Below are 13,318 nucleotides of genomic sequence, written 5' to 3' on the forward strand. Positions count from 1 at the left end.
ATTAAAAAATTGTCCCCTCTGAAACTTAGTATGTGTTGCTGTTAGTTCTGCACATTACAAGATACCATTAGTAGACTTGTGGGAAATTAAGTTACAATAGCAGAAGCTTTGCATGCTGAGCTGGCTTCAAGCTAACATAAGTTTCATGAGAAGGGCAAATCTAGTTTAATAAAGAAAAAAATAAAAAAGCTTATTGTTTGCCCATGCTAAAGCAACCAAAACTTTATCGAATAGCCCTACAACCTTAAACAGCTTAACTTCACATCATCATACATCCAGAAAGTATCTATGCAGGACTTTCTCCCTTTGTAGTCAGTTAAGCATAACTGAACTCAGGACCACGCTCTTCTCCATTCTCCCAAGTCATACTGTGTTTAAAAGTAATGACAAAATTAAAAGCTCTGTTTTAGCCAAAAAGCCAAACATCTGGAAAAGCTCAGTTTGCTTGCACAGGCTTAGCAAAAGCTTCCTCAAATTTGAGAACATAAGGCTATGGATTTAATCTTTTCTACAAATCTTCACCCACTACCCTGGAGGGGGCTTATTGAACTGCATGTTTGTTACCCTGGTATCCAGAGATCCAAGGAATTAAGAGGAATTTACTATTCCTAGCAGGTAAGAAATGTGCTGGTAGAGAAGCATGTTTAATTAAGAAACAATTTTCAACCTCAGCAATACACAGGCCATGGAACCCACACGCTCCGGTTTTGGATCCCAATTCCCTTCATAATAACTCTGATAGAACAGCCAGCCATGGAAAAGCAAACCATAAATCCTATTATACTGCGAACACCACTACCATTTCAGACAATTCTCTTAGAATTTAGCTGCAAACAAAACTCTGAAGAACAAATACCATTACTATTTTATCCCAAACTCTTAGAAGATGCAGTTTCCTAAAACAGGACAAAAGATTTAAGTGTACTTTGTTGTGCTTCTGTGAAAGTCGTATACTCAAAATTATTAGCCAAATTCAACTGACAAGTTTTCCAATAGTCTTTCTACTCCATTTAAAAAGGAGTATTTTTCTACAAACGACGTCTCTTCTCAGTGTTTAGAAACCTCCAGTAATTTAATGAAGTAAGGTCTGCAACTAAGGCTTTTATCTACAGGAGGAAGTCTGTCATTTCAGCATCCAAATGGAAAGTGGTAACATCCATACATTTCTGTTTACTTCCCTCCATTTGCAGTACTAGTGTGACATTAATTTAAATGTTAACAGTTACTTTTAACTCACTTTACTGAGAACTTCTCAGACAAAACTGAATATGTATCACCACATGGTTACATTTCCTGTATTTGGCCAGATTTGGAACAGGTGACTGTCAGTAAGTACACCTGAAAATGTTACTACAGGAACTTCTCAAAAATCCAAGTCACCCACATCTAGCTACACAGCAGCAATTCCTTATGACTCCACTTAGAGCTGCTCCACAGGAAATGGAAGACATACCTAACTTGCAGGAGGGAGAAAATAAAACTAACCTTAAATTCCAGTCTGAATCCCACCTTGTAACCAAAAAGCAAAAAATTGACAAGTTCTGTACATCATCCAACTACTATGGAAACTAAAGACACTGGGCAAGTCAGAGTTCAACAATGCCTTGTTTTGAGCAGTGATGAGATCTCAGCTACTTGGGTACCTGACTACTGAGACTCCTACAGAATAAATATCTAGAAGTACATGACAATACTTCCTAGAAGCTTATTTCATCCACAGTTTGCTTCAGAACTGGGGGAAGGGGAAACCAAACAACAAAGCACACCTTGTGTCAAGTAATGTCCCTAATATGTTAGGATAGCATTTAAAAATTTCCTGCAACATCTCAGAAGACTTGGGTAACGGTTAAGGCCATTCTCCTCATTTGTTTCAGTAGAGGGAGCCAGATTTTCATCACAGATGCAGCAGAACTTTGGACTTTCCCCTAACAAGATACTCAGAATCCCTTCAGAAGTACAGGCCCAAGCAAAGGTAGTAATCGACAGCATTTCTGCAGGTGAGCTGTGCCAAGTTCCCCAAGCTGGTACCCTCTGGGGTGGAACAGGAAATAGAAGCACCCAAGAACAGAATAGCAGGGATCACCATTATCTTTTTAGCAAAGCTGACAGTTAACAAAGTAATTGCTATACCAAGACCTGAAAAGTCCTTTAATCTTCTGATGTTACCTGTTGCAACTCAAAGAACTATTCCACAGGTACCCACCCATTAATCACACACAGACTAGTCAGGTTCAGAATTTATTTTCCATTCATTTCTTGCACTTGAAGTACTCTTCGATGACATCCTTGGCCTGAGATTCCTTGCCATAGTCCTGTAACACGAGATAACTCATTAATAACACACAGAATCATTCAAAATTTTACAACTATCCTTAAAAGGACAACTGAGGTTGACACTTTTTCTCAAGACATCCCAAATATTCCCCCAATTCCATACAAGTAAACTCAAACAACCTGCCAGCTGTTTTCCTTTCATTCTCTTAATAAAAGACTGTTCTAATAAAGGACTGCTCTATTTCATTCAAATGTAATTCTTCATTTCTGTTTAAAGAAAGCCAACTATGGGAAACAGTAACAAAAGTACAAAAACATACAAAGAAGGGATTAGTCTTTACTGTGAAGATGTAGCCATCTCTTGGGACCTCAAAGACAACAAAGTCTTCAAGGCTCGTACTGTGGCTTTACTTTACCAGTTCATTTTAAAATATGCTCTGCAGAACATTTTCAAGTTGAGCAGACACATTGAACTGGCATTTCCTTTCCTCCCCCTGAAGCAAAACTTGATCTCTTCTAGTTAAAATCTCTGTCCTTTAATGCTTACTGGCAAGTGGGCATAGATACCTTAAGGACATAGGCAGTAACTTACAAAATTAATACAAGTATTTTAAATACACATGAAAGGGATACAGAACAGGGAAGCAGTTTATCTTCACTATCAACAATGGAAAGCAACTGTTTTAAGAAAATAAAAACCTAAGAGATCTATTTAATACTCCATTATCTAAAGCCACCTTTACTGCTTATTTTCAGAACTCAAGAAGTAAGCTATAATTAGCATCATCTTACTTTGACAACGACACAACTGCAGCCCACTACTTTGCGAGGTTTTCCTTCTCTGTCGATCTTGCAGAGACCTACCCATTCACCCAGTTTCTTGTTGTCATCAACCTGTGTAAAACATCGCATCGCATTAGAACTAGCAATTTCCAACATAACTGGGTTCAGCAAAAAAGCTGCTGTACTCTCAGAAGTATTGGGTAACGGATGGCTGCTTTCCTCACAACTATCAGTAGAGGGAGCCAAAGTATCATCACCGTACAGCTTTGAAGAAAGTCATGTTGAAACCCTTACGTTCCACAACTACTTGCAGCATTAATCTATTTCTTGTCAGAAACAAAAAATCGTTTTAACTTTGTAAAATCTGATACACATCCTTTTCCATTTACATGCAGCTTTTGCAGTGCTGCTATGACAATCACTCGGAACTAAAACAATCTCTGCTGCCAAGAGGAATTTTGCTTAGACAAGCCATATACAGAATTACAGCATAGTGTTTCAAAGATTCAGCTCTCTGTATGCTGAAACAAGCAGCTCATATTGCAATCGGGGTAACTGTTCCAAACTTGTGTCTGAAGTTCTGACACTTACCTTTATTAAGTTGATCTGATGTTCTGCACAAAGTGCTTCAACTAATTTTACATATGTGGGTTCGTCACAATTTGAAGCCAGAACACAAAGATGGGCTTGGCGTCTAAAAAAGAATACAATTTAACTTTAGACACAGCTTGATAATCAAAACTGTGAAGAACAAAATTCAGCTAGTGCATTTCTAGATAACCACTTCCTAAGTTGTTTTTGAGATGCCACAGGCTTTCGAAATACTAACATACTTTTGAGATGATCTACTACTATTTAAGTTTTTCATATATGTAACAGACTACTCATACATTGTTAGCTTTATTATCAGATTACTCTATTGCAGTTTTGGAAGCTTCCAAAAATCCCACTAAATTCTCAGCCATTTGGAAAAGGTGTAATGTCTGGGTATACACCAGTCCCACGCAGAATTGGTGTCGTTATTAAAAAGCAACCGAGTTACAAGTTGCTTTTTCTTGTTTACCACAGATAAGAATTTAACATTAGAACTGCAAATACTAAAAGCTTGTACTTTCGTATCAATTTGTTATAACCTCTTCAGAACAATCTTTTCTACTTACATTGAAAGAAGCTGTTATGACAGGGCCTCATTTCTAATTAGGATCTTTGTATACTGTGGTACAATGTTAAGAATACCAAAAGGATACCTAACAGAGAGCTGTATAGGTTTTCCATGCTTAACCTAATGTAATTTGACCACTGCAAACAAAGTCAGTTTTCTCTATGGCCTCCTTCATCATGAGTTTCACCACGATGTTTCAGAAACAATGCTTCCAAGCAAAACCCATCATACTCATAGGTATATAAACTTTGTACACGATCCTCTTTAACACACAGCATATGAAATTGTAGCTGAACTCAAAACAACTCTTACAAACTAGCTGTCAGCTACCTAAGTAGTATTTCTCTTCCATTATTTGGTACCTTGTCTTAGAGCTTCTTGCATACAGGTTTGTCAGACTGCTGGTCTCACTCATAAGACGAGTGAAGGGGTATCCGACAAGTTGTTAAGTCATCACCCAAACGCTGCAGCATTTCACTTAAGCACTGTCTATTCTTAAAAGTATGTGCCTATATATACATACACAAGAGATGCGTATGTGTGTCTGTACACAGTACTTCACCCTACCAAGAAACCATAACTGATTTCCATGGTTGGCACATATATGACAAGTTTAGTATTGTTTTCATATTATACCAAAGCAATTATTTACAGCTGCAATACAAAAAACCCCTGAAGCTAGCAAAAGCAGTGAAGGCAAGCTATGAATTTCAGGTTTGCTTCATAAAACTAAACCAACTCTTCCAGGTTAAGTCTGACATATATTAACCCTCCTAATTAGAATCTTAGTTTTGAGAAGAGTTTTATTCTTAAAACACAAGGTTCTTGAGCCCCAGATTTCCATAGCTACATACCGCAAGTGCCATTCCATTTACTTCACAAAACCAGTCCACATGAAAACTCGATGGCACTGGGGTCACAAAAAGACAGAACCTGAATACACTAGATGCTGTTACTCTTGAATCACCAAGTTTAGCATCTGTATTTTAAGATCACAGTTAAAGACCTTGGAAAAGAAACAGAAAAAGACAGAATTCGTTGGCAGAAAAACAGGGTCTTGCAAAAGCTTTCAATTAAACGTCTGAGCAAAGTGACCACTGCATGTGTTTAACATACCTTGTGCTGTTCTGCGATTTACCATAGGCAAAATGGGAAAGCCAGACTTACTTGTCCAAGGCTTTGGCTGCTTCACGAATACCACGAGCTAGGCCATCATGGATAAGTGCGGTCTTCAGCACTTCTTGCAGGGCAGTGTTAACATCCATTACACCTCCAGCAGTAATGCTAAAGAGAAGACACACATTGCTCTCAACATGCCAACATCTTACAGCTACAAGCAACAGCTTCCCGTTTACCTGCAAGCATCCAATCATTACAAATATACAGAAGAAAAGCAAGCTGAGGCACTAAGCCGAAGGAGAAACGGAGGAAAATCTGAATCTGAAGGGAACTGAGAAATTGAATCCTCCTGGCGAGCCAGCCAGCCCTGCTCCCCCCACGCTCCCTCAGAAAGCAGGGGCAGCCCCGCACACCAGCCGAGCACCCAGCCTGCAGGAAGCACGCGGCAGCACCACGGCGCGGCCTGCGCAGGCCCCGCACGGCGGGAGCTGCAAAGCCCGGCACGGAGCGGCGCGAAACGGTCAGGCGAGACGCGGCCCCTCCGCCCGCCGCCGCCCCCCCCCCAGTGACCCCGGCCCCGCTCACCCTTCCTCGGCCATGGCGCTCACGGTGGGTGCTGTTCCCGCCCGGCTTCCTGCTGCAAATACAGACACACGCGGCCCCGGTGAGTGGCGCCGGTCGCCCCGAGGCCCCCGCCCGGCCCGCTCCCGCCGCGATGCCCCGGCGGCCGCGGGGATTCCGCCCGGCGGGCCCCGGCGCCATCTCGGGTACTCACCCCGGCCCCGCCGCCAGCCGCCAGCGAAAGAGGAGGCGGACCTTCCGCCTTACGCTTTTATAGCGCTCCAGGACCCCAGCCCGCGCGGGTTCCGGGCTGTCCGCGGCGGTGCCTGATCCGCCACTTCAGCCGCCAGCCGCGGCCGTGGAGGAGCTTCCCTCGTTGCCAGGGCAGCCTCCTGCGGCAAGCCAACTGCAGCAGCCGGCTGCAAGCACAGCTGTTGCTGCGGGTCTGGCTTCAAGTGTCCGCGTTCCTCATAGCCGGCAGCGTAGAGGCGGATGGGAACAAACTGTCCACCCCTGCCGTCTGTCCGTGGGGTTATGGCCCTCGGCTGTAACTCAGAAGTCAGAAAGCACGTTCCCGTCCCTGTCAGGCGCTCACACACACGTCGCTGATCCCGCTGATGGCATGCACAGCATGGCCACCACGTTTACAACGTGGTGCTTGCTTGGGGGCTGTCAGTCTGACGTGGGACTTCGTCCATCGTGTCTGTTTTAGACTTGACAATGTGGCCATTGGGTGGGCTACCTATTGCCGTCTTTGTAACAAAGCACGTAGTGACAAAATATAACAAGGTAATAGATGTTGATAGCCATGGTTGGTTGGTAATGCAAACGCGTTTGTTGCCAGCGTTGTGAGCCACCTTTTCCACAGTATGTCCTTCCTTGATCTTCCTGGTACGGCCAAGTGGCAGGCTGAGGGCTAAATCTGGGTGCTGAGGAGACACGATGCAGAACCACAGAATCATAGAATACCAGGTTGAAGGGGCCTCAAGGATCATCAACCTTTCTTGGCAAAGCATGGCCTAGACTAGATGTCCTAGCAGCCTGTCCAGCTGAATCTTAAAAGTGTGCAGCATTGGGGAATCCACCACTTCCCTGGGGAGATTATTCCAATGCCTGTTGGTCGTCTTTGTGAAAAATTTTCCTCTTGTGACCAGCTGGAATCTCCCCAGCAGTAATGTGCCCACTATCCCTTGTCTCTCCCATGTGAGCAACCAGCCAGTGCTGAGGAGGGCAGGGGAGAGCAGAGGCGGAAAGGGGAACCGTTCGGCTGGGTCAGAGCTGCCCCACAGGCCTGGAGCTCAGGCAGCATGACCTTCCTGAGCCGGGAAGGGGGAAAGGCCTGGCTATGGGGGACTGTGGCTGCACTTCCAGGCTCCAGCTGTCTCTTTTCCTGCTAATCTCAACTCTTGAGGCAGTCAGGTACATACCCTTTATATTACAGAGATCTAGAAGGGGAAGAAGCTAACCAGAGCCCTCTGAAAAAGTGGAGACAGAAGAGGGCACTCCTCTCTCTGCTCTCTGAGCTATCAAGAGCAAAGCCTACAGAAACAACACTGCCAGTTACTCCCGCTGGCAGGCTCCGAAGTGCATACAGCCACCTCCAACTACTTGCTTGAAACTCTGAACTGCAGCCCCAGTTGCAATACCCCAGTGGGTTGCAAGCACTGCAACCCCAACACAGGTATTCTCATTTATCAGCTCCTGTGGGACATTTGGCCATTTCTCCCCTCCTCGTCCACAAGAAGTGGGAAGATGCAATTTTCTTCATACTCGGACCCCAGAAAGCACACAAACACACACAAGTTATAATACCCACCTTCTTTCCCTCTGCCTAGGGAGAATGTTCTTCCCTATATCCATCTATCACTTAATCTTCTTGTGCCCATTAAAAAGCCTCAGAGGCGCCTAATCTATAGAGGAATTTTTTTTACTGAGTGGAACAATAAACCATTACTCCTCTGAAGGTCATCAAAGGATAACAAGAAGTCCTGTAGCCAGCCATAAAACACATCAGTATCGCCAGATATGTGCAATATATATTCTGTCCAGGAGATGGGAGTATGTATATCTGAAATATTACAGCAAAAGTGATAATCACAGTCAAATTATAATCTAGTATTCTAGAAGTAAATATGCAGAAATAGTTTTCCTAGCACAGCTGCAAGAAAAAAAAGCTGTGTTAAGCTAAAATTTATGTATGCGTAGAGGGGAAGTTTGCATTGGCAAACTGAACTCTGTTGAAATGTCAGCATAGCACAGTAGGTACACATAGTTGTGTGTAATAATTAATGGAAGCGTGTGATCCTGTCTAACTGTACAGTGTGTTAATGTGAGCTCAGGGTTCATGTGGGTGCTCTGCACGCTGTTGGCACTATTCCACCTGCTTCACCTTTCTGTCCAGATTAGTACAAAGAGCAGCTAGTTTTTTAACCTCTGTATTTTCTCTTGGAATTGAGTCCATTTAGCACCCCGCAGTTTAAATGCTGGCATACAGCCACAGGGCATGACAAGCCAAGGATTGCAGTCCTGTGCTAAGAGAGCACTTCTAGTGCACTTCAGGGTGGTGAGGGGGGTAACAACAGGGTGCTAGGAAACGAGGAGCAGCCAGATGCAGTTCAAGAGCCTGCCTGGGCTGTTAGAGGGGTGAGCTGGTGTCAGTGCAAACACTGGCTTAGCAGCCAGCCCCAGCAAAGGAACTTGGTCCTCTCAGGATTTGCTTATATTATAAACATCATAACATGCTGTCTGTAAACTTGGATTTGGGGAGGAAAAGATTAACCACAAGCTGTCACATCACATTCAAGAATTTGGATACTTCATCTCACAGACTTCTTTCATCATGGAACTATATCGGTTCCCTGATTTCCAATGCTGTGTTGATCCAAGATGCTACATGAAGCATATGAGCCTCTAAATCAGTGACCAGCCTGCTGTTCTGGGCAAACCATTCTGACTCACCATTTTGCTGCATATATTTAAAAATCCTTTGGTTATAGCTACTACCCTCTGCACTCTCCATTCATTTCCTTCACTCCTCCTGACTGTCCCCCCTTTCCAGGGTGGCAGCCTTCCTCTTTTTTCCCTTTATGATCAAAATGGCAACTGAACTTGGGGGCTTTTTCAGAAGAGCGGTACTGCAGTGAGGATATAATGGTTCACACTGTCTCAGCCACCCTCTTCCTGCTTCTTTTTTGCTCTCTCTATTTCACTCCGTCTCTTGCTGTGGCAACCTTCACCTTCCCCCTGGCAGCCAAACCCCATCTTTCCTTCAAAATGCCAGACTCCAGTGATAGCCTAAGTGCCATGTTGTAAACTGTGGAGACTCAGGAACTAAGTAGTTCAAATGAGCACAGTACAGTGAGGCAGCCAGGTAGGCAGGTGAAATTGTCAGGTATTACAAACTCCCAAGAGAAGTCCACAACGCTGCTAAACTCTGAACAATCAGTTCTGAATTTCAGTTCTGAACAATCCTTGCAAAACTTCTTTTCCTTGGGCATCCGTTTCTAGAAAACAAAGCACAGGCATGTGCTATGATTTCATTTCCAGTGTCACAAGATGTCATTTTCCTTCCAAAAGAGACATGATTGCTCAGTCTCGTGTAACACTGAGTTGGAAGCCTTCTTGCAAATAACACCGGTGCACATTTCACCCTACTCTTCCTAAACAATTATCTTGTTAATTTCCTGGTCACACAGTCCAAAACCAGGTTCTGCATCATAAAGATGGGAGACCAGGCTATTTTTACCAATTTCTGTGTCCGCAGAAGTCCTGCTCATCAGTCCAGAGGGGAGAGATGTGTATTTCCAAGCGCCTCCAGGTAATGGTTCAGAACAGCCAACTGCATGCTGCTACTCAGGAGCGCAAGAGATGTCTGTGTTGAGTTTGAAGTGCCTGGAGAAATTATGGTGAGACCATTCTGGGGTCTCAGAAAAAGGACAAGCTATTATGGCGGTTAAGTTTGAAAATACATTAAGTTTGAAATTACCATGACTTTGATGTCATGGTAATTGAACAAAACAGTTTGCAGGTTTTTGTTGCCTTCTACAGATTTCGCACTAGAGTTTCAAAGGATGTGGTTATCATGTGGTTACATTAGATCCATTTTAAACCCTTTCCAAATACCTGTGTGCAGCCACTATGCCTTCTGCCAAAAGAAATAGTAATATGATGCAAATAAGCACCAGCTAAGTGATTCTGGATTGTAATGCAAAAGTATTTCTAAGATCTCTACAAATACACAGAACAATAATATGGGATATGTTTTCCTACTTGTACTGAGCATTTCAGAACGTCCTGGATGACCACGAAGGAAGCTGCTCTTAAAACAGTTGTTGTTAATGTGTTTTTATCTTGTGGACATAAGCAATGGATGTAGACTCTGTTTTGTAGTATTTGCAGAGGGCTAGTGCTCCAAGGCTTGAATTCTACATACGGTTTGGGTTCTGAAGGGAAAGATACCTTTTTTTTAAAGTTGCTGCAGACACGACATCAGCAAGAAAGGCTTGTATGCTCTAAAAAAAAAAGATTTTTGGTACAGTTGGAAAACTTATCGTGACAGGCTGGTAACAAGTCCTTGTTCAAATGCTAAGAAATATTTATAGCTCTGCTCGTTTTGGCTGGGGTAGGGTTAATTTTCTTCATAGTAGCTCTATGGGGCTGTGTTTTGAATTTGTGCTGGAAACAGTGCTGATAACTCAGGGATGTTTTCATTATTGCTGAGCAGTGCTTAGAGGGTGTCAAGACCTTTCTGCCTCTCACCCCACCCCACCAGCAAGTAGGCTGGGGGTACACAAGGAGATGGGAGAAGACACAGCTGGGACAGCTGATCCCATATACCCACAAGGATATTCCATACCATATGATGTTCACGCTCAGCACATAAAGCTGGGGGAAGAAGAAGGAAGGGGGGATGTTTGGAGTGATGGCGTTTGTCTTCCCAAGTAACTCTTACTTGTGATGGAGCCCTGCTGTGCTGGGGATGGCTGAACACCTGACCGTGGGGAAGGCCACAGAACTGATCAGGGGGTGGAGGACCTCTCCTATGAAGAAAGGCTGAGAGAGTTGGGATTGTTCAGCTTGGAGAAGAGAAGGCTCCGGGGAGACCTTATTGTAGCTTTTCAGTTCTTAAAAGGGGCCTATTAAAAAGATGGGAAGAGACTTTTTAGCAGGGCCTCTAGCGATAGGATAAGGGGTAATAGTTTTAAACTAAAAGAGGGGAGATTCAGGCTGGATGTGAAGAAAAAATTCTTTACAATGAGGGTGGTAAAACACTGGAACAGGGTGCCCAGAGAGGTGGTGGGTGGTGCCCCATCCCTGGAAACGTTCAAGGTCAGGTTGGATGGGGCTCTGAGCAACGTGATCTAGATGAAGATATCTCTGCTGATTGCAGGGGCATTGGACTAGCTACCTTTGAAGGTCCCTTCCAGACCAAACTATTCTATGATTCTAAGTGGTGAATGAATTCCTTATTCTACTTTGCTTTATTGTCTATGTCAACCATGAGTTTTCTGATTCTCTTCCCCCATCTCACCAGGAGAGAGTGAGCGAGCACCTGTCTGGGGCTCTTGCCTGCTGGAGTTAAACCATGACAATAGCTTGTGGAGAACATACGAAGAATTAATGAACATGTTACATCAACCAGTTTCTTCTGGCAATAATGAGCAGTGCATAAGTAACCCATATGCACACATAGGGAGTTCATAGCCCTTTTTGTTACAGGAGCCATAGCTCATCCTGATCAGAGTGCATCACTAGTACTTCCCACACTTCAGCCTTCTACTGCACTCACTGACTTCGTGGAAATCTGAATCCATAGTCTTTACTGGATTTCTCATTACTCACAGGTAATTATTAATGAGAAGACGACTGGGTTTTGAAAGTGGTTGGAAACTGTTGAGTGAGAGTCTAGACTGAAAAGAGCAAGTAGTTGGAGTGAAAACTATTTCACCTCCTGAACATAATTGACTATTCTAGCCACAGCAGTGAAAGTTTTATTCTCTTGCCACAATTTTAATCTCTCTCTACACGTTTCTCTTACCCAATTCTATTTGCATGTCATGCTTTACATAGATCACCTTTTTCTTATTATCCTTTTGTGAACTCAGGATGACTTGCAAGTGCTCTTCCTCTTTTTTTGTTTTTTGGAGGGGGTACAGCTGTTCAAATGGATTTACGTTTATGTCTTTCTTCCTGGAGGCAGACAGGAAAAGATTAACATAGTTCTTAGGAATTTTTCAACTTCACAGATATAAGATATGCCATATACAATATATTGCCAAAATAGGCTTCAGCAAAGGAAAGTGTGGCTGTTTTCTTTGTGCCTGATATAATTTTTTGATTGCCTAATCTTGTGATAAGAAAGTTGTTCTGCTTTTTCCTGTCACATGGAGTATGGGATTCTAAAGTTAGGTACATGGCAACATTTGCCCTGGGATGTCCTTATTGTGTATCTTAATATTGTGTAACCGGTGACGAGGTGGAATAAGCATGGCCTAGTTAAAATAGTGCTTTTAAGAAGTAATTAATGTCTTTTTTAATTCAAGCAATGGGTGGTCTGCATTATACTACATTTTGAAGACATCCCCAGCTCATGTCTCGTTTCCTTCCTCACTTTCCTGCCCTCCCAGTAGAAACTCGTGCTAAATACACTGATTGTATCACCTCTTCCTCATCTCTAGCCTAAGAGTGTACTCCTGGACAGTTTATAGCTAGTAATTCTTGCGACAGATCCAGCCCTTCTGTTACTGTTTTGTGGATCCTGTAACTTGCTAGAGGCTGTGTGGATTATCAGTGAGCTTGCTTGGTTTGCCACTCCTAAGAACCATAGAATGCTTTGGGTTGGAAGGGACCTTAAAGATCACCTAGTTCCAACCCCCCTGCCATGGCCAGGGATACTTTCCACTAGACCAGGTTGCTCAAAGCCCCAGCCAGCCCGGATTTGAACACTGCCAGGGATGGGGCAGCCACAGCCTCTCTGGGCAACCTGTGCCAGCGCCTCACCACTCTCACAGTACAGAATTTCTTCCAAATATCTAATCTAAATCTCCCCTCTGTCAGTGTAAAGCCATTGCCCCTTGCCCTGTCACTACACGCCCTTGTAAAAAGTCCGTCTCCAGAATTATTGTAGGCCCCCTTCAGGTACTGGAAGCTGCTCTAAGGCTCTCCCTGAGCCTTCTCTTCTCCAGGCTGAACAAGCCCAACTCTCTCAGCCTGTTTTCATAGGAGAGGTGCTCCAGCCCTCTGATCATCTTCGTGGCCTCTCCTGAACCTGCTCCCACAGGTCCATGTCCTTCTTATGTTGTGGAAGAAGAAGCCACCACGAATGCCCCGCGCCGGCCGTGCAGGGTACCTGCGAGCCAGCAGGTCATTATCATCCCGCCTAGAGCGCACCGCACGCTTCGGCCCCGGCTGCCCTCCCCG

General features: G+C 43.9%; 1 protein-coding gene and 4 non-coding genes across 5 annotated transcripts; all 5 read right to left on the bottom strand.

Moving 5' to 3' along the window:
- Nucleotides 1–1,820: 1,820 nt before the first annotated feature.
- LOC115610168 lies at nucleotides 1,821–1,905 on the bottom strand. Its single transcript, XR_003992142.1, has one exon. It is a non-coding gene; the product is annotated as a small nucleolar RNA SNORD100 (small nucleolar RNA).
- On the bottom strand, nucleotides 1,873–6,198 carry RPS12 (ribosomal protein S12). The gene is made up of 5 exons (XM_030490006.1): nucleotides 5,924–6,198; nucleotides 5,387–5,503; nucleotides 3,649–3,751; nucleotides 3,067–3,168; nucleotides 1,873–2,312 (listed from the first exon to the last, which is right to left on the bottom strand). Exons 1-5 carry the CDS (start codon nucleotides 5,935–5,937, stop codon nucleotides 2,250–2,252), a joined length of 399 nt encoding a protein of 132 aa, XP_030345866.1. The 5' UTR covers nucleotides 5,938–6,198; the 3' UTR covers nucleotides 1,873–2,249.
- Nucleotides 2,621–2,754, bottom strand: LOC115610166. Its single transcript, XR_003992140.1, has one exon. It is a non-coding gene; the product is annotated as a small nucleolar RNA SNORA33 (small nucleolar RNA).
- Nucleotides 3,236–3,322, bottom strand: LOC115610167. Its single transcript, XR_003992141.1, has one exon. It is a non-coding gene; the product is annotated as a small nucleolar RNA SNORD100 (small nucleolar RNA).
- On the bottom strand, nucleotides 4,608–4,682 carry LOC115610163. Its single transcript, XR_003992137.1, has one exon. It is a non-coding gene; the product is annotated as a small nucleolar RNA SNORD101 (small nucleolar RNA).
- Nucleotides 6,199–13,318: the final 7,120 nt, after the last annotated feature.

This window comes from Strigops habroptila, chromosome 6 (genome assembly GCF_004027225.2).
Source record: "Strigops habroptila isolate Jane chromosome 6, bStrHab1.2.pri, whole genome shotgun sequence".
In the NCBI taxonomy this organism is placed as follows: domain Eukaryota; kingdom Metazoa; phylum Chordata; class Aves; order Psittaciformes; family Psittacidae; genus Strigops; species Strigops habroptila.